The sequence below is a fragment of the Balaenoptera acutorostrata genome, chromosome 7, assembly GCF_949987535.1.
Source record: "Balaenoptera acutorostrata chromosome 7, mBalAcu1.1, whole genome shotgun sequence".
Taxonomy (NCBI): domain Eukaryota; kingdom Metazoa; phylum Chordata; class Mammalia; order Artiodactyla; family Balaenopteridae; genus Balaenoptera; species Balaenoptera acutorostrata.
In genome coordinates, this window is record NC_080070.1 from 63,761,556 (window position 1) to 63,783,007 (window position 21,452).

At 38.5% G+C, this 21,452-nt stretch overlaps 1 protein-coding gene across 17 annotated transcripts in view; it reads right to left on the minus strand.

The window, feature by feature from the left end:
• Positions 1–21,452, minus strand: part of ICA1 (islet cell autoantigen 1) — a 143,665-nt gene that overhangs the window by 109,327 nt on the left and 12,886 nt on the right. For 8 of the 17 annotated variants that reach the window (XM_028168905.2, XM_057550186.1, XM_057550184.1 and 5 more), the window contains 5 exons: positions 17,441–17,480; positions 13,612–13,777; positions 10,081–10,153; positions 4,328–4,451; positions 173–371 (listed from right to left, as the gene is read on the minus strand). In XM_028168905.2, coding sequence (XP_028024706.2) covers positions 173–371; positions 4,328–4,451; positions 10,081–10,153; positions 13,612–13,777; positions 17,441–17,457 — 579 coding nt within the window. In that variant the 5' untranslated portion in view covers positions 17,458–17,480. Of the gene's footprint in view, positions 1–172; positions 372–4,327; positions 4,452–10,080; positions 10,154–13,611; positions 13,778–17,440; positions 17,543–21,452 lie in introns of those variants that run through there. The other 9 variants (XM_057550189.1, XM_057550190.1, XM_057550183.1 and 6 more) reach the window with 4 other exon arrangements.

Sequence of the window (21,452 nt, forward strand, 5' to 3'; positions counted from 1 at the left end):
AGAGAATTATAGATCACATTAATTGGTATTCTGTCACGTAAAGAGACACCAGCAATGATTAATTGCATCCTTGGTGCTTTTGATTTACATCTTCTTTACTAGAGGGATTCAAATCACATCTCATTACCTTCCAGCAGGTACCCCTTTTGGTAAACCTCATGAAATCTCCTACCTTCCTGAACTTCTCCATTTGCTTGTAGAGGTCTGGATCAAGCTCCTGGGACACATCCTTCATCCATAATAATGCCCCTCTGTATTCAGTCCGGCACTGCTCCATGCGGTTCACAGTCAGCCAAGTGTCCGAGATGGCCCGATGCCGAAAAGTCTCCACTTCTTGGTGAAAGCGACACAAAGGATTTCGCAAGGCCAACCTAGACAAGAGGGTAAAGCCACAATCTTGAAACTAAGAGGGCCAGCAATTTGAATCCTTGATAGCTTACCAGTCTTAAACTCATGAGCCTAGAATAGGGCCTGAAACATAGTCGAGGCTGCAGAAATACTTGCTGAATTATAACTGAAATGTATGTGAACTGATGAGTCAACCAGAGATGATTATCCATGTGCTGATCCCTTAGATTACTGTTATTTAACTGTATCACTGGGGAGTCTCTCCATCAGTATTGTTGGGGGTGGCCTCATGCCTGGGCAGAGTACTTGTTTAAAGCTGGAACCAATCTTGTGTTAACGGAGGAAGGTCAAAGCATGACTATTTCCCATTTCTGCTCTTGGCCACTCCCTGCCTTCTGCCTCCCTGAAGCCTGGCTCTTTGGGAAGGCATGGATGTGTGCAGGCTGAGGTCTCCCTGTCTAGGCCATTCTGGATTCCTCTCCAAAGGCCAGGGCATCTGCTGCTTGCTTCAATAGTCACAGAGAATGAAGTACGAACAGAAGCGTCTTAAATGGTCTAGGAAGCGGGAGAAGTACATTTACTGAGGGTCTACTGTGTTAGGCACTTTCAGATAGGTTATGTGATTTGATTCTTATTAAAAAAAAAACAAAAAAAACTTAAGGATACTACACCAGAAATGAATGTATATTATACAACGAAGTGGGTATAAAATAATTATAATATTGGCCATAACATACCGTTATTTATTCAGCAAAAATTGTTTGATGCATATCAAACTTTGGATAAAATATTTATTTGGGAGGGGAAGGAGGATACTGCTTCTTTCATCTTCCTCCCCCAAATGAGTAATGTCAGATGAATTATACTCTTAAAATACAGTAGTCTCCATGAAGCTGTGGGGCATAGGTTCAAAAAATAAAAGATTAGTATTTACATCTCAATTTAACTGCAAACTTGTGATGGTGAAGGGAAAAGTGGCGTCAGTGAGCTGAAGTCAGCCCTTGGCAGTTCCATCAATGTCTGAAGACATATGTAGAGCACTCCAAGATTATAGATGGGGCAATCAACTGTTTAAAAGAAAAAAATTCCTTTTACTATTTTCTCTGGTTTTCCTCTTGTCTGTACAGCATCATTGTTAAATATTCAGCACTTCTCTAAAAATAGCTTGCTCACATCATCCTACCTAGGTGTTGCAGGCTGTTTTCAAAAACATATTGTGCCATGAAGTAAGCTTGTGTTTTATCACCATTGGACTAAACTCAATACTCACTTTTCATCAAACTGAATGGGCTGTTGTAGCAATGACTACCAAATAAGTCAGTAGAACAAATGGTGGTATGAAGGTTTATAAAATTGGAGACTTCTATTTAAAGAAAGAGTCCTCAGCTGTTCCTCTAAGGATCCTGTTCATTTCTGGTCTCCTTTATCTCTTCCTTTAGAGTTTGCCAATTTTCCTAAACTGGCTGAAACAGAGTCTTGTGAATAAAATATTCGCGATTTCTTTGACTGTTACAAAGTTAGAAACCTTTGAAGATATAATGACATGATGATAGATGTTAAAATCTTGAAGAAAAGAAAAAGGAATATAAAGTCACCTCATTTTTTGCTGTAACTTGTTTCATATAAAATCAGGAAGGTGAAAACCCATTCACTTGTGGTATAAGGGACTGAGTCTACACCAAGAAAAAATCCAATAACTGGAAACATCAAGCTTCAGTGAAAGACTGGCCCACGTTTCCATTCATTAAAATCTACCCAATGGGAATAATTAATAAAGCACCTAAAGGTCTAATCCAAAGACATTTATTCTTTAGTAAAAGAATAAAGGAAAAGGAAGAAGTGGACACTAGTGGACAGAAGGCTTGGGTTAAATGTATCATGGCATGCCCAGATAATGGAATACTATGCTATGGACGTTTTTAAAAAGGTATATATGGACATAAAAAAAGTTAGGATTATTTGAACAAAAAATCAATTTGCTAAATAATCAGTATGCAATACTATTCAAAAATTGTATGGTATGCTGCTGTTTATATTACAAATATATTCTGGCAAATCCCAAATTATGTCCATTCGAGGTTTGAGAATTCAACTTTATGGGAGTTTTACGCAATCTTCCTACTTTCCTCACGTGCAGAGGACTAGTTTGGATTTCATGTGCCTGGTGAGCAGTTGAGTACCATGGACTCAGAGTCATCTCGCAGGAGGCCACCTTCCAAATTACAAGCTGTCCAAGCTACATTAATTTATGGATACAGGGCAGTTTGCTGGTTTACAGTATCATTTACATTGTTTTGGTTGATTTCTTTTACTGTTTTTATCTGTATCCAAAGGTTAGACTATATAAACTTAAGGTACCATATGCTTTGTGAGATAACTTTGTACACAACTATGAAAGTGTATAACTGGATAGCAACATTATAAAATAATTATATGATCAGTAACAGTAACTCTTGTGGTGATTGTGTCCAAGGATTTGGCTTGTTTCCCATAAAAGGATGTTAATCTTGGCATGAAGGTATGTATAAGAATTTTTCCCACTGAAATTAGTGATAATTATATGTATAATTTAAGAAATATACAATTCTTATATATTTATGAATAAATATATAAGAATTTATGAAAGATTTTTCAAGAATCAATGATCCTTGTAAGACTGGGGCAAGGGTATATGCATTGAAGGTATCTATCAAGGGGTTAAAAGCAAGTCAATCTCTATTAGCAAAATTTGAGTTGTTTTTAATTTTCTCCTTTTGGTGTGTTCCTGTTTTAAAATTTTTCTTGAATGAGTATGTATTATTTTTGCAAGGAAAACAGTTATAAATAAGATTAAAAGGTGCAATTCAAGATTATAAAACAAACACTTCTCTTGGAAAACTGGGGTAGAGAACTATTGGAAATTGTTGCATTCAACTATGAAAGTTGGGGTCCAAGTGTCATTAGAGAGAACCAAAATGCTCAGGAGGGGGAACCACTGAAAAATGAACACAGCTGGTTCTCTTTCTTTCCACCCCACCTTTCCTGGATCTTCGTGGGAACACCTGTGTAACAGGTGATGGCCTGCTTTTGGCCCACTGGGAGAGAAAGCAGTTAAGGAAAAATTAACAGCAGAAGAAAATGTTGGACAGTCTGGGTGAGCGAAATTTTTGTGGCCCAGGTATTTTTGGAGACTACCTACAAGCCTTATTTAGGTATAAAGTCTGCCTAATATTAGTGAGTGACATTTTGGGGGGCTTGTTAGTTACTGAGGAAGGAGGAGGAGAGAAGAAATGTCACCTTCTCAAAGTGTGACTCTATGCAGTGGCTCCTGTTTATTCTGCAGGGACCTTGAACGTTATGTTATGGTAGTGTTAAAAAAGATATCACTGATCTATTACCATTTTCTCTGCACCAGAGCTTCTCAGACTTGAATGTGCATGGAAAACAACTGGGGACCCATTAAAATGCAGGTTTGGATTCAGCAATTCTGGGGTGGGGCCTGGATTCTGCATTTCTAACAAACTCTCAGGTGAGGCTTTTGATGTTGCTGATCCAGGGTCTGAGCAGAACCGTGGAGGGCATCTTGAACAGCACCCCTCTCAAGTTAACTGCCCCCAGAGGGCACTCACGGAACCCTTCTGCCTGGTCTCATTAGGCTCCTGCTTTAGTCAGCTGCTGGAAGGGGACTTGATGGATTGCTATGAGCAACACTGAAGGTCAAATATAAGCCTAGGATAGCACTCACGGTGACTGGTGTATAACTATAGACCAGAAGAAATATGAAAACATTTTTTAAAAGTTAATAGGGAAGGAAAAAGATTACACATGTTATCTGAATCAGAGTTAAGTACGAACAGACTAACAACTGTGAACAGAGGAGCTCCTCAATCTCAGGCAAGAGCCTTCTAAAGACCAGTAGGAGGTTCCCTTCATGAATGAGTGGGTCCCAGGTTCTCAGGAGACCTCCCCCAACAACAGAGCCCCAGTGAAGGCCACACACCTTTGCTGGGAAGAAAAGCAGAGGGCCTTTCCTGTCGCTTGCATCATTTTTCCTGCTCTGGTTTTATCTTGGAAGCCTTGGGATCGGAGAAATTTTCCCAGTTCGTTTTCTTCTTGAGACAAGACTGATGGAGAAAAGACCAAAAGGAGCCATGAACAATGAACATTTTTATTACAGAGAAGAGAGAGACAAATCACAAGGTCCTCTCTCTTCTAGAGGCAAAGACGAGATGAAATTAAATCCAAGTGGCAGGCTACAAGGTAAGCCTCCACCGCATTTAACTTTCATGCTGTTCTTCCATTTACGAAACGAGAGATCAAATTCACTTGAGTGCATCTGTCAGTGCGTTTGGTGCTCTGTAATCAGAACCAGAAAATGACCTCTGTACTGAAAAGCGAGCTGATAATGTGCTGCTTCGAGCTGAAATAAAAAAGTTGGGTTTGTCAAGTATGACTGTGGGAATCTTTTGTGGCTGCCTATAATGTAGGGCCAGTTTCCCTGTATTATTCCCTCTTCCTGACTTTTTGATCTCTGCTTTCTGAGTTACATTCCACTTGATTGTAAAGCAATTCAAATACCTTATCCATGGCATAGGTCTTGGCTGGAGCAGGGGGTGGAGGTTGAAGGTATGTAGGTAATTAAGTTGGTGACTTGGTGGATTTTTAAAATGCAGAGCTGGAACCCAATCTGAATTGCTAATGCCTAATCTTGACCTTACTCTTTGTTCTTATTTTATAAAATTGAGGTATAACTGACATACAACATTGTATTAGTTTCAGGCGTACAACATAATGATTCAATATTTGCATATATTTGGTCTTATTTTTTAAAGACAACTTCAGAGGGCGCTATTGGTGAGAAAGTGACTGGTACAAGCTCTCTACAGACTGATTTGGCAGTAAATATTAAAAAGTCAGAATTGTATACATCTTTTGACGTTGTACTTCAGTTAGGAGTGAACTACGTCCTGAGGAAGTAGTAAAACGGGCACAAAGATGTATATACAGATATAATCATAGCATAGTTATTTATAGTAGCAAAACATTCTCTTTCCCTACCTTGGGGACTGATTTAATCAATGCAGTGCATCCACACAATGGATGCGTGGGCTGCTAGGCAGCTACTGGTCCGAATACACATTCACCAACAGCTGAGCCGCGGGCAAGCAGTGACACTGAGCTTCCTAGAATGTTTTTTCTCTGACACACACAGACTTTGCTAGGGACACACTTTGAACACTACTCTTATTTCACATTTCTGTATTGACACATTTACCAATCATTTGTCTCTAAAAATGCTTTCTAAATGCTACCAGGATTCTTGTCTGTTTTCATGAACAATCCAGACTTCTTTCAGAATGCATCCTGTTCCTGAAACTATCCCCCCAGCAACAGCTGTATAACATTAGCCAGGAACCAGGAATCCAAAAGTGAATGTTAAAGCTACTACTGCTTCCTTATTAATTTGTGACTAGCTTACGCTCAACATTCCACGGAGAAGAGGCTTTAGAATCCATTCTTCCTGATGGTCAGTGACTACCCTCTTTCCTCTTGTTTCTCAAAATCAAGTTCATTGGTTAAAGCCTAGCTCAAAAGCTACTTCCTCTGTGAAGCAGGTGATCCCTCTTTCTCTGTGACAGCAGCGCCCTCTCGGCACCTGGGACTGGAGTGTCTGTGGGTGGGCAACATGTCTATCTTTCCCGTGAGAACCTAAGCTTTCTCAGGGCAGGGATCTCATCCAAACTATGGATTCCCAAGGCTGAGCATAAAGTCTTATTCAGGGCACTAATTAAATGCTTGTGAAATTGAACTAACTATAATTTTTGCCTTGTTATCACTGTATACTTTACTTCACTTTAAATGTTTATCTGATATTTATGTCCTGGTTCTAGGTAATTTTTAAAATTCCTATAATTATATGAAGTCTTGTTGTTTTTTAATACCTTCCATTCTTCCTCCTTTCCACTTACGAATATGGGACTCACTCAATTGCACAATAAGGAAAAATTTCACACTTTTGTTTAGAACAGTATGAGGCTACTGTCACCTTTTTTACCTTGAAACCTCAAGTCACATACAAATGAACACAGGAACTTAAGGCTAGGAAGAAACCAATTCATGGTACCAGAATGACTACAAGGGTGGTGACATGTACTCTTTCCTAAATAAACCTAAGTAGATTGAAGTACTTGAGAATTCATTTTTGGTTATTTTACACACTCGAGGATTAAACTTGGACTGGAAGACAGGCTTCATTTTAAGCGCTGAAATCTGGTAACGGGCAGTGCTGCTCAGAGGGTGGTGGAAGAAGTCTGAGTGGCATCAGGCTCCAGGTTGGATGACTTAGTGATGACTGTGTCATCTTCCAAGAAGGGATGTTCATGCCTTAATTTTAATTTTAAAATTCAAATACTGAAATAAATTTATAGACGTTTAAAATTCAGGTGCAATACAGGTATCAGATAACTCAAATGTTTCCACTTATAAGGTTTCACTCAACTGGGACTTAATTCAGAGACAAATAAAAACCTATTCATGTTTAACTCCTAATTAGATTTTCAGATGTGCCCTGGAAAGGGAACCAAAGAACTACAAAACCAATTACCTTGGCAGCATTAATTCACTTAGCACAAATCTATGGATGATCTCATATGTACTAGGCGCTGTTCTTGTCACTGGGAATAAAGAGGTGGACAAGACACATGAAGACCCTGCTCTGATGCAGTTTATGTTCAAGCGGCAGCAGACAGAAAATAAAAAATACAAAACTCAAAACAAACTCAAAACACAAAAAGAAAAATACCAGATTGGGGCGGGGGGGGGGGGGGTTGGCGAGTAAGAGAGAGTGATTGGTAGCTGCTTTGGGCTGGGTGGTCAGGGAAGGCATCTCTGAGCAGATGACCATTAAGCTGAGCTCTGAAGGATAAGGGGCCACTAGAGACAATGAGGGCAGGGACATCCCAGATGGAGGAAACAGTGAGTGCAAAAGGCCTCAGGTCACATCGTGGGTAAGAGCAAAAGTGGCTGGAGAGGTGAACTGGGTCAGATTGTGTAGGAATTTGTAAGCCATGGAGTAGAAGTATACATCTTACTTTAAGTGCTTATCGGAGGCTTTTCAGCAGAGAAGCAATATGATCCAATGTACATTTTTATTTATTTATTTATTTTTAAAAATAAATTTATTTATTTTATTTATTTATTTTTGGCTGCTTTGGGTCTTCCTTGCTGTGCATGGGCTTTCTCTAGCTGCGGTGAGCAGGGGCTACTCTTCGTTGCGGTGACTTCTCTTGCTGCAGAGCACGGGCTCTAGAGCACAGGCTCAGTAGTTGTGGCACACGGGCTTAGTTGCTCCGCGACATGCGGGATCTTCCTGGACCAGGGCTCGAACCCACGTCCCCTGCATTGGCAGGCGGATTCTTAACCACTGCGCCACCAGGGAAGCCCCAATGTACATTTTTTAAAAACCTTTATTTTGAAATAATTTTAGGCTGATAGAAAAAATTGTAAATAGGATACAGAGTTCCTGTGTACCCTTCTTCCCCTAATGTTACATAACCATGGTAGAATGATCAAAATTAGGAAAATAACATTGGTACAGTACCACTACCTAAACCGCAATCTTATTGAATTTTCCTAGTTTTCCCATTAATGTCCTTTTTCTGTTCCAGGATCCCACATTGAGTTGTCAAGTCTCTTTAGTCTCCTTCAACCTGTGACAGTTCCTCAGGCTTTTTTGTCTTTTATGACCTTGACGCCCTTTAAGAGTACTGCTCAGGCATTTTGTGGACTGTCCCTCAACTTGGGTTTGTCTGCTTTCTCATGATTAGACTGGAGTTACAGACTTGCGGGAAGAAACCGCAGAGGTGGAGTGCCCTTCTTAGTGTTTCATAGCAGGGCTACCGGAGATCAACACACATTATTACTGATGGTGTTAACCTCCATCATTTGGTTCATGTCATGTCTACTGGATTTCTCCACTGTAAAATTATGATTTTTTCCTTTTGTAATTATTAAAAATTTGGGGGGTAAATACAGAAGACTATGTAAAGGTCCAGTTTCTCCTCAAACTTTCACTCACTAATTATAACATCTTTCAGTGAATCTTGCCTGCCACATTTCTTACTGTGGTGTTTACCTAATGGTGATTTTGTGGTTCCCTCATTCTTTCTAGATTTATTAATTGCAATTATTTTATACGCAAGAACTGTCTCTTCTCCCCCATTTTTTTTTTTTAGAAATAATAGCAGCATTTAATAATGTGAATGGATATAAGCTTAACACAGAAGTCAGATATATTTTTGTTCTCCAGCAGCAAAAATATAGAAAACATAATTAAAGAGAGGATTCCATTTAGAACTGTATCAAAGAAATATTACGTGCATAAGAATAAATCCAAAAAATGATACCCAATACCTGTAAAGGAAAAATTCTGTGAAGCAGTATTCAAGAGTACCCAACTAAAAAGATATAAACTATGTTTCTGGATAGGAAGACTTAATATAAGGAAAATGTCAGTTTGGTTTTTTGTTTATTTCCATACACACTTAATGGACATTTATCTTACTTCATGGGTTATAACCTAATACAATCAGTTATTTACTCTGTTGCTCAAATTGTCCCAGCTTTGACCACTGGGAGCTCTGGGAGATTGCTGACTGCTCTCTGACTGCAGTGCAGATGATGGGCTGGAGAAGGAAAAAGTGGAGGCAGGGAGATCAGTTAGGAAGCTGATGCTGCAAACCAAGTAAGAGTGATGATGGTGGCCTGAACTAAGGCGGTGGCCATGAAGAGGTACCGGAGGGAGAATCTGAAAGCAAAGTAGGTGACAAAATGGGCCAGCATTTGTGACTGACTGGATGTGGGACAGAGGAATGTTGGGGGCAGTGTGTCATGTGTCTGGATTTCCTCATACCCAAGACTCTGGAGTTCTAGCCCTGGAGAAGTCTTAGCTCAAACACTTAGTAAACAGTAACACAGATAATTTACAAAATTCTGCCTCTAAGTCCTAGGATTGTGTACTTCCGAAAAACAGTCTTCATAAAAGATTACTAATGAAGGAAAATGCCCAACTGTTAATTTGGGATTACTGGAAAGGGGTTTGGCAGTAGTCAGAAACAGACAAACTTCTCATAGTTTAGTCTCAGAAATACAGAAATTGTACTCTTAAATGACCTACAAATGGAAATTTAAAAACATACTAACATCCAACTTGATATTTGGTATTTCAGAGACAACTTTGTTGGTAATGATTTTAAGATGGGATGACCATAGGAAAATCTTGTTCCCTAAAAAACCCAATATCTGACATAGAAAATGTTCAGGAGGAAGCGCTGTCAACAAAATACAGTCAATGAATTAACTGTAAGTGCCTTCTCTCTCCATTTGGTCATTTTAAAAGGAACAAAATTGGACATAAGAGAGCCTGGGCAATCAAATAAAAACAACGCCAAATCCCAAGATATAAAACTGAGAAAACTTTTTTATAATTAGGAAAATAAATGCACGCACTTATCCATGGTAGACTCAATGTAAAATTCTTCTGTTGTGGTACTTGCATTGAAAAACAGCCTACGTAAAGAATTTCTGATAAAATGATTCAAGACCCCACCCCACCAATTAAAAGAGCAAAGACAGACACTCCTAAACCGTAGTTTCCTTGCCTTGCTTCCTAAACTTGTAAAATTATATATTAAGGCAAAATATCCAATTTCTTACTGTCTATTTGGTCAATAGTCACACTTATGGCATACTTACAACAGATTCTCTTTTGATAGAGTACAATTGCTTTAGACAAGTCCAGACAGGTTCTCTGAATCGAGTGAAACAGCTATAATAAAAATATAAACAAAATGCTAAACAAAACAGACAGCAGTGAAATAAAAAATAATTATATTGAGTATAACCACAGCGTTTGATTTGCCCACTAAAAGCAAGATTGTATGCCTAAATAAGCTTGGTGTTACGTGGTGTATTGAAAAGAAAATGTGACCAAAGCTTTTAAATATGCTCCTATTTTTCTATATTTATTAGAATTCATCAGCTCTGCGATCTAAATTGAGATCTGCAGAAGGATGATTTCCTCCAGACATTGAAATAATAGCTGAAAACCAGAAATCCTAAGTGAGGGGCCCAATTAGAGGACTTGGTAAACCAGAGACCCAATATTCCTTCATAATTGAATTTATTTCTTTTACCACTTACTGTCTTTTTTTTCAAATGGAAGATCTGTCAATTCAGCATCATATTTAAAACACAACATTAGCTTATTTTGTGATCCTAATGCATTTTACAGCATGCTTAAACAACTCTATAAAAACAAACAAATATCAATCAGCTGAATGTTCTGTCTGCTTTGAAGAGATCTGGTAAAATGGAGTTTAGCTAGCAGCTCCTATCACTCCTCATTTTCCCAATTATTTCATAAAATATACAGAGAAGAAACCTAATGTCATGCTATGGCCATAACAGAGAAAATTAAGGGAAAAGCAGGTGGGCTGTATGGAGAAGAATCTAACTAGATTTTAACTTATGGTGGCTCTGGTCTTTGCTTCAGAAATGGAGACAGTTCAAGAGAAGACAGAACAATGGTAAATCAACTATACTCCAATAAAAATTTTAAAAGAAAAACAGAAGACAGAGCAGAGACTTCACACTTTCTCCATCCTCTGTCCACCGACTCAGAGACCAGGGCTGCTATCAATTAGAAAACCTGGCAGACAAACATTATGTCTCTGAGGAGCCATCCAGGGAAGCAGGGCAAGGCATTCTTCTCTCTCCCCTGGCTTACTGGCCATGGTGATGTAGCAATTATGCCCTGGTATTACAAAGCACTTCACAGTTGAGTCAAAACAGAAGATCGGCTTCATAATATAAATGACCAAATGTTCTAATAAAAATGAATGCATGCATATATACTTAAAAGATTAAAAACCATTCCTATGAATGCTTAATATGATAAATCTTGGTCATGTAGAGTATAAATTTTACTAAATCTCATTTCATTACACTTCATCCTCTACCTATTTAGGGAAAAAACAAAAACCCTTTACCATAAAACAAAACAGCAGTCCGAGTATGTGCCTTAACAAATGCTTGATAACAGTATTCTGGGTCACAAACTATGAACACATAGTAATTCCTGAACATAGGAGCAAGGACGTTAAAAAAAAGTATGTTCAAGAGCTATTCTGCTGTTACTGTTCACTTTTTGAAAACTGAAGTATAAATTAAATGCAATAAAATGCACACCTCTGGAGAGTTCAGTTCTGTGACTTTGACCATTGTATACACTCTTGTAATCATACCCAAAGTAAGATAAGAAACATTTCCACCCTCTAGTCAGTCTACTCTGCTGTGGCATCCACTAAAAGACTTCTGTCACCACAGGTTAGTTTTGTCGGTTCTTGTACTTAAGAGCTGTTTTTCAGAAAATGATTTCATTAACAAGCAATTCTGACAAATATTTAAACTTAGTGAACATTTCTACATGAACTTCCCAACAGATTGTAATAGAATCTGACCATCATTACAGCTTGGCATACAAGCTTTCTTTGCCAGCAGAATACAAGTTCTTGTTTCATAAGCTAGTCTTCTATGGATAACTTAGTTGAAAAGCACATCTAAATGGTCTGCACATCGTTTTCATATGCTTTATTGGTGGAATCCATTCTCTTTCTCTACAAACATCAACATCAGTATTAAAACATTCCTGCAACAGAAGTCTTTATCATGTGTAAAATTATTAGTCACAGTTAAGTACTTTGGATGCTATGTGCCTAGGACAGCAGGTATTTTGATTACAGTACAGTTGGTTCAGTGAAAATGCTGCTGCAAGACCTAAATATAAATATAAAATTACTGTATTGTGTTTCGCGTACTAGAAAATAACATATGAAATTACTTTTTGAATAATGCTTGTATTTACTAGGTTGTTAAGAGGAAAAAAAATAAATCTATAAGATGTGAAAAGCATATGCAACTTACAATCATTTCAATTCTATTTAGAATAATAAAATCAGAATAGAGGCTTCCTGGCTCTACTTTTCTCCGTTGAAGCCATCTCCGCTGGAACATCTCTGTCAAACCCAGCTTCTGTTAGAACAATTCCACTGACAGGAGAAAGGGTTGGGAACTCATCTTAACTGCATTAACACGTACACTTATTCAGTTAATACTTACTGAATGTGTACTGTGTGTCATGGAATCTGACCCCCTGGTGGAGGGAAGGCAGGCAAACAAACAGACACTTGAGATAATTCCATGAGAGATGAGTACTATGAATAGTGGCCCTGGGTCTGGTTCTACCGTCAGATGCACAGAATGAATCTTATCCCTCTTCCACGTGACAGGCCTTCCCAGAGAACTGACAACTAACATATTTCCCCTCAGCCTCTCTGTTCCAGAATAACCATGGCTTGCACCACCCTGGCCACCCTTCTCAGAATGCTTTATGAAATCTTGAGCTTTTGATTTTTGTCTCATTAAGTGTTCAGCTCATTACCTTTAGCTTATGTATTAAATTTAGATATCATTCTGAATTCTTATCAGACCACATGACATATTATTTCTCTCTGTGCCCTGTCATTCACGGAAGTGTTAAGTATGCTTTTTAAATTTTGGGTTTTTTTAAATTAATTTTTCTTGGAGTATAGTTGATTTACAATGTTGTATTAGTTTCTGCTGTACAGCAAATGCTTTTTAAATTCTGATCTAAAGTACTGGCAGAATGTCCAGCAATCAGGGAATTAGTGGGCCTTTTACCAGTTGTACTAGTATTCAAGGATCATTCAGATATGAATTCAGCTTACTGTATTATTAACTAGTCTAACTAAATATTGGTTAATTCAATTCTAGAATTTTCCAGGATTCAATACAAGGTTATTAGACTCACTTTCCAGGATCTTTTGCCGTCATCCTTTTTTCTTTTTTTTTCTAAATGTAAACATATGCCTGACCGTAGTGTTGCTATCACTGGCAGTGGCTCTTTGAGTGCATTAATGTTTTTCAACAAACATTTATTGAGAATTTACCACATTCCATGCATTCCAACGAAGCGCTTGAAAAACAAATTAACTGAGGCATACTGGGGGTTACAGGAGAATTTGTGGGTTTTTTAAAAATATGCTGGGATTGAGTTAAGCTGATCCTAGATTTTCCTTATGAACTAGCTGTTTGCAGTATGTTTTCAAATACAAAGCACACCTATGCTTGCCCCCGTGAATACATTCTCAGACCCTGAGCCTAGCAAGGTGGCTGTTCTGGGGCTGAGGGCAATGAAGTGCTCACCTCCAGCTTGGCATCCAGGTCTGCGTCGGAGGCAACGACGTGTTCGTCTTCCTTCTTCCCTGTGGCTTTAATAAAGGCCTGCTTCGTTTCCCAATACTTCTGCTGCATCTTATTTACAACTGATTTATCTTGAGCATATCGATCGTGTAAGTCCCAGGGATAACTGCTAAAAGGCATTCGAAGAGCCATTTTACTCATGACTTTCAAAAAAGGTTGAGATATTACAGTGTGAACAAATGTATCCAAACATTTACAACATTAATAAACATATAAGTACTTTCTTACATGGTTATTACACCAAAAGGTTAATCAAGTCTAACTTATACCAAAACCTTAAAAGTTAGTGAGGAAATTAAGAAACTTTTGCAGGAAATTGAGAAACTAAACCTTGAGGAGTTTAGGTACCAAAAGACTGGACACACTCCTTTCAGAAGTAGACAAAGTGAGGCCAAGCCAGGCAAGGTGACTGCCTCAAGCACCCCAGTGAGTCAGAGATAAAGCCGAACACCAATGTTCTCTCCAGCCCAGCATTACAGCCAACACTGAAGTGATGGCAGAAAAGTAGAGATAAGGGGCTGAAAAACAGCATACTTCAAATCTGTCACAGAGGTACCTAACACAGTCAAACTCATAGAATCAGAGAATAGAATGGTGGTTTCCAGAGGCTGAGGAGGAAATGGGAAATTACTAATCGATGGGCATACAGTTTCAACGGTGCAAGGTGAATAAGTTCTAGAGATCTGCTGTACAACACTGTGCCTAGAGTTCACAGCACTGTATTCTACACTTAAAAGTTTGTTAAAAGGGTAGATCTCATGTTTAGTATTCTTACCACAGTCAAATAAAATTTTGAAAAATAAAAAAGTATTAAAAAATTGATTATGGGTTTCTCATACTAAAACTTTAAATTCTTAAACATAAATGCTTAAAATACCGATAGGAAGCCATTCTTCAGGAACAGCACAGTGAAGATCATATCAAAAAGTGTGTAAAGAAGAAATTGGAAAAAAATTCAATTGAGAATGAAATGGAATTCTGTAAAAGTGACCAGGGTACCCAAATATTGACAGAAAGTTTGCCAATGGTGTTCCATCCCTCCTTGCTTTGTCTACACCTCCCTCCTGTCGAGGGTTCCGGTCCAAAAGCTCACACAGGACCCCCAGGCATCTCCCTCTGCAGACATGTAACTTCTTCCACCCCATCCCATTAGCACTCAAAATGTGCCAGACTTGTGTCCTAAAACAGAAATTGCTTTATACTACTATACCAAAATATGTATCTCAAAACTCGATGATTTACACTCTCCTGCCAGATAACATTTACAAGTTTCAATTCACACATTTGTTCTCTTAAAAAATCAGAGTTTCAGATGACGTCCTTAGCAATGGTTATCTTTGGAAAGAGGCGGAGGATTACGGTTTACTTTGTATCTTTCTGCATCATTTCAAAGTTTGGAATAAGTCCAGATATGTCATGTATAGGCATGATGACTGTACTTAATAATATTGTATTCAACACTGGAAATAGGCTAGGAGAGGAGCATTACTCTTCATGTGCACTCATCACACACAAAAAGTGGTAACTATAAAAGGAGATGATATGTTGGGACTTCCCTGGTGGTCCAGTGGTTAAGACTCCGTGCTCCCAATGCAGGGGGCCCGGGTTCGATCCCTGGTCAGGGAACTAGATCCCACATGCATGCCACAACTAAGAGTTCGCATGCCACAACTAAGGAGCCCGTGTGCTACCCACCTGCTGCAACTAAAGACCCAGAGCAACCAAATAAATAAATAAATTAATTAATTAATTAAATTTAAAAAGATGGTATGTTAACTAGCTTGACTGTAGTAATCATTTCACTATGCATATCAAATTATATTGCACACCTTAAATATATATAATTTTTATTTAAAACATATAAATAAAAAACATTTTATTATGAGCTTAAATCAGAGAAAATAAGATGAAAATATGCATAACTTTTATGTAAAAGATAATCCCACTACATAGTATGTGCATTGAAAGATGGTAAGAATATACTCCCCCAAACTGTGGCTATTTCAGGGGAAAGGAATTTTTAAGAGTGGGGACTAGGATGGACTTCTTTCTATTGTGTTTTTTTTGTTTTTTTGGTCAAAGGTCATGGATTAACAAAAAAAAATTCTATTTTGAGGGGAAAAAAAAGGACTTTAGAGGTCATTTAGTGAACATGCCTCACCCCTTATTCAACAAATGAGGAATCTTAGGTTTCAAAACGTTAAGAATCTTGCGCAAAATCACACAGGATTAAAATCCAAGGCTCTAGATCCCAGCGTAGTGCGCATTTCAATGTTCTCTGCAGCCCTTGTATTTCAGCAGCAAGCAATGAAGTGGCACAGTAATGGGAGAAGGACTATGGGGAAGGGCTCATCTCCTGGGACTCTCCAATCTCTCCTAGGTGGGTGACAACTACCTACTTCCCTGAGCCTGCTGCCAGGATATGACAGCCATTACGAGGGTCACAGGATGAAGCCATCCTTTTGTCTTAATGAGGCAAGATGGAACAATTAAAAAAATAGTCTGACAACTCTTACAGAGCTGTCAAATGGGGATACTCAGGGAAACTAAATCCCTTAGCTATTTATTAATTACCTTTTAAAGCTCATTACATTTTAAGACAGGCAAAATACTTTTAAAGTTTGACATTTGATATTACAGAGGACTTGGACCTGACTGCTTCTCTACTGAGAGAGGAGGGATTAAAAAGTATATTCCTTGGGGCTTCCCTGTTAGCGCAGTGGTTAAGAATCCGCCTGCCAATGCAGGGGGCACGGGTTCGAGCCCTGGTCCAGGAAGATCCCACATGTTGCGGAGCAACTAAGCCCGTGCACCACAACTACTGAGCCTGCGCTCTACAGCCCGTGAGCCGCAACTACTGAAGCCCGCGCGCCTAGAGCCTGTGCTCCGCAACAAGAGAAGCCACCGCAATGAGAAGCCCACGCACCGCAAAGAGAGGCCCCCACTCGCTGCAACTAGACAAAGCCTGTGCGCAGCAGCAAAGACCCAACTCAGCCAAAAATAAATAAGTAAATAAATAAATTTATTTAAAAAAAGTATATTCCTTATTATAATCAATTGTACCTTTGAAAAATGAAAATATGCACGGCACTGTTTCATGATACAAATTAAAGGAGGTAGAAAACAACAAAGATCTGCTTGCCCAGTGGATCAAGGTTTCAGAAGGGTTCAGAAACACTGCTTGTAACAGAACTGGAATTTATAAGTGGTTTAACATGCTGTTAGATGCTTTATAGGCATGTAAAAGGCAGTGATAACACTGTCATGTAATTACCACACCTATTTTATTCAGCATCATCTACTTCCAACCATGACTGGCTCCTGAATGTTCATGAAGGTTGAAGTCATGACTATATATTAATGAGTCTGAGTTATTTTTATTGTTATTAGTTATATTGTTATTTTATAGCTGCCCTATATAAAATTCCCTTATAACCCTAATATTAGAAGTTGTAAATAAGACAGATTAAAAAATGTATCAACTCATTACACTGAAAAAATGGTGGTGAGAAAAGCCATTGTTAGATGCCCAGGAGAAAGTTACACATAAATGAATTTCATAGAGAATATTTTTGGTTATTGGTTTTCATATTACATTTAGTAGGGATACTGAAAACTTGACTATACTCAACATTGGGTGTAGGCTAACAGGTTATTTACTGCTATTGTGACTCTTGATTTTTCCATTCAGTAGACATTTATTGAGCATATACTACGTGCTATCCTCTTTCATTTGCCTCTCCCAATTCAGAAGAGACAACAAATTACTTACCATTTGTGTCCTGACATGTTTCCTTCTTCTTCTTTTTCTACTGTTGATGATTTGGGGAGAAGGGACAGGGAAAAAGCATGAGAGGATAAGTTATATTATAACCTGAAATAAAACAAATATGTTTAACAGTTACACACTGTATTACAATTATACATTAATTTGACACATATAAAGTTTTTCAGTCTAAGCCATTTCTAGTTGTATCTTGGGGGCCAAACATTATTACACAGTATCACTGTACCCCAATGTCTAGAGTAGTCTAGTTAAGTAACACTGGAAGAAACATCCTCAATGAAGTTTAAGAAGTGAACAGGCAAGCTGAATGAAAAAAGCAGGTTGCAAAAGACTACATAAAATTTGAGACCGCAACATTCCAAACAATACTTTATATTGTTGAAATATACAAACATTATATAGTGAAGGTATAAAGAACTGCATATGAATGACGAACACTAAATTCCAAACAGCAGTTACCACTGCAGTGGGGATGGGGAATATTATTTGAGAGGAGTATACAGGGACTTTGTGCCCATAATATTTTCTTTGATAAGCTAGGTGGTAAGTATACTGCATCTGTATGTCTCTTTACAGATTTTAAATCTTTCATAATCAGTATTTCTAGAAGGTAAACCAACACATTGCAAAAATAAAAACAGACAAAAAGAATTGATAACCCAGAACAAGATACCAAGAAGGGTACAAAGGAGGAAAATGAGATTAGTTCAGTTTTGACCAACCAAGTACTGTATTTTCATCTCATTAGTAAATATGGGAGTCACTTGATGCCTTTGCCCCTCACTCCATTTGCCCCACTCATGGGAGCTAGCCAACCCCAGGGAGGGGTAGAGCCAGCTAACCCAGCCACACTTGCTTACCAGTTACTGGAAAGAATGGAGAGCTCGCTACCTAAAGGAATGGCCTCTGACCAGACACAGACTGCTGGCCGCTGGAGTGAATGCTCAGCGTGTGAATGCTCTGCCTCAGAAAGAGTCCTAACAACCAGGACCCCTAAAATGATCAGAGTTTCCAAGGCTTTTTTTTTTTTTTTAATTTATTTATTTGGGTGCACCGGGTCTTAGTTGCAGCACATGGGATCTTCGCTGCCACGTGCAGGATCTTCATTTGTGTCATGCAGGATCTTTAGTTGCAGCATGTGGGATCTAGTTCCCTGACCAGTGATTGAACCCGGGCTCCCTGCATTGGGAGCAGGCAGTCTTAGCCAATGGACCACGAGGGAAGTCTCTTCAAGGCTTTTAAAAAATGTTTTGAGGGAACGCAACTGAGGTGTTGATATTCCAGGCTTCAGGTATGGGGACAGGAAAGAGGAAGGACATTTTCTTAGAGTGTCCGGATGCCTCTGAAATGACAGCATCCCGTAACCAGCATCTCTCTTCTTCCTGGAGCGCATCCATGTGCTTTTTGGCCATTTGCATATCTTCTTTGGAGAAATGTCTATTCAAGTCCTTTGCCTATTTTTTTAATTGGGTAATTTTTTTGTTATTGCATTATAGGAGTTCTTTATATATTCTGGATATTAACCCCTTCTCTGATATATGGTTTGCAAATATTTTCTCCCATTTGGTAGGTTGCCTTTTCACTGTTGATTGTTCTGTTTGCTGCAATTTTTGGATTAATTTTTGATTATTAATATATTTAACAATGAGTTCTTTATAGTATAATAGATAATAAAAATCACTAAACCAACTGCCCTTTTTCTGAAGTTTCAGGCTATTCCCAGATTATGATGCCATACAGCAGTGTTCCTCACGGTATTGCTTACAGGTCAATTACGCAGGAATCTTCTGGGGTGTTAACATGCAGATTCCTGGGCCCCATCCCTTACCTACTGAACTAGAATTTCTGGAAATGGGTTTGGGAATCTGCATTTGTAACAGGTTTTGCAAGTGATTCTTAAGCACATTAAAGTCTGAGAACCACAGCTAAATGGCACAAAGGAAAAATCCTCTCTAGAAATAGATCATTCTTGAACAAACTTCTGGATTATATATGGCACTTGAACAAAGGAATCATGGGTGGCAAAATCAGGTCAGCCTACAGGGGATATCTGAATGTCTCATGAGATGGCAGTTGCAGCCAGCACTTGCATCTCTTTTAATGTATGTTTCAGTCCCATACACCAGGGATAATTAATAAACATTTTAAGATTTACTGACAAGGGGCTTCCCTGGTGGCGCAGTGGTTGAGAATCTGCCTGCCAATGCAGGGGACACGGGTTCGAGCCCTGGTCCAGGAAGATCCCACATGCCGCGGAGCAACTGGGCCCGTGAGCCACAATTACTGAGCCTGCGTGTCTGGAGCCTGTGCTCCGCGACAAGAGAGGCCGCGATAGTGAGAGGCCCGCGCACCGCGATGAAGAGTGACCCCCACTTGCCGCAACTAGAGAAAGCCCTTGCACAGAAACGAAGACCCAACACAGCCATAAATAAATAAAAATATATAAAATTAAAAAAAAAAAAAAAGATTTACTGACAAAATCCATCTCATCTGGCCTATCACCTTCTAAATCCACAGTGTCAAAATCACTACTTAAAAAAATTGTTATAATTCTCATCTGTTCATTCATTTCATTTCAACAGTTTGATTTATCAAACATGCATCGAGCATTTAATTAACATGTGGCAGGCACTGTCCCTGGCCTCAAGGAACCTATAGTCTAGGTCAGCTCTGTCCTATAGAAATATACTATGAGCTACCTAAGTAATTTTAAATGATCTAATAACCATATTAAAAAAGTAAAAAATAATAAACCCACACATATATGGGCAATTAATTCACGACAAAGGAGCCAGGAATATACAATGGGGAAAGGACAGTCTCTTCAATAAATAGTGTTCGAAAAACTGGACAGCTACATGTAAAAGAACAAAACTAGACTAGTGCCTCACACCATGCACAAAAAGAAATTCAAAATGGATTAAAGAATTAAATGTAAGACCTGAAACCATAAAACTCCTAGAAGAAAACATAGCCAGTTATCTCCTTGACATAGGTCTTGGCAATAACTTTTTGAATCTGACAACAAAAGCAAAAGCAACAAAAGCAAAAATAAATAAGTGGGACATCATACTAAAAGGCTTCTACTTTCTGCCTAGCAAAGGAAACCATCAACAAAATGTAGGGCAACCTACTGAATGGGAGAAAATATTTGCAAATCATATATCTGATATGGGGTTAATATCCAAAATATATAAAGAACTCATACAACTCAATTAGCAAAAGCAATCTGATTAAAAGATGGGCAGAAGATCTGAATAGACATTCTTCCCAAGAAGACATACAGATGGACAACAGGTACATTAAAATATGCTTAACATTGCTAATCATCAGGGAAATGCAAATCAAAACCACAATGAGATATCACCTCAAACCTGTTAGATGGCTATTATCAAAAAGACAAGAAATAACAAGTATTGGCGAGGATGTGGAGAAAACAGAACCCTTGTGCACCGTTGGTGGGAATGTAAATTGGCATAGCAACTATGGAAAACAGTATGGAGATTCCTCAAGAAATTAAAAATAGAACTACCATGTGATCTAGCAGTTCTACTTCTGGTTATTTATCTAAAGAAAATGAAAATGCTAACTCAAAAAGATATTCACACCCCCATGTTCACTGAAATCTTATTTACAATAGCTAACACATGGAAACAACTTAAGTGTCCACTGATGGATGAATGGATACAGAAATTGTTGCCTCTGTGTGTGTGTGTGTGTGTGTGTGTGTGTGTGTGTATACACACACATACACACATACTTATAATGGAATATTATTCATCCATAAAAAGGAAGGAAACCGTGCCATTCGCAACAACATAAATGTACTTTGAGGGCATTATGCTAAGTGAAATAAGTCAGGTAGAGAAAGACAAATATCTTCTGATCTCTCTTATATGTGGAATCAAAAACAAAGAAACAAAACAAAAAAACAAGCTCATAGATACAGAGAACATATTGGTGGTTACCAGAGGTGGGTGGTGAGTGGCTGGAGAAA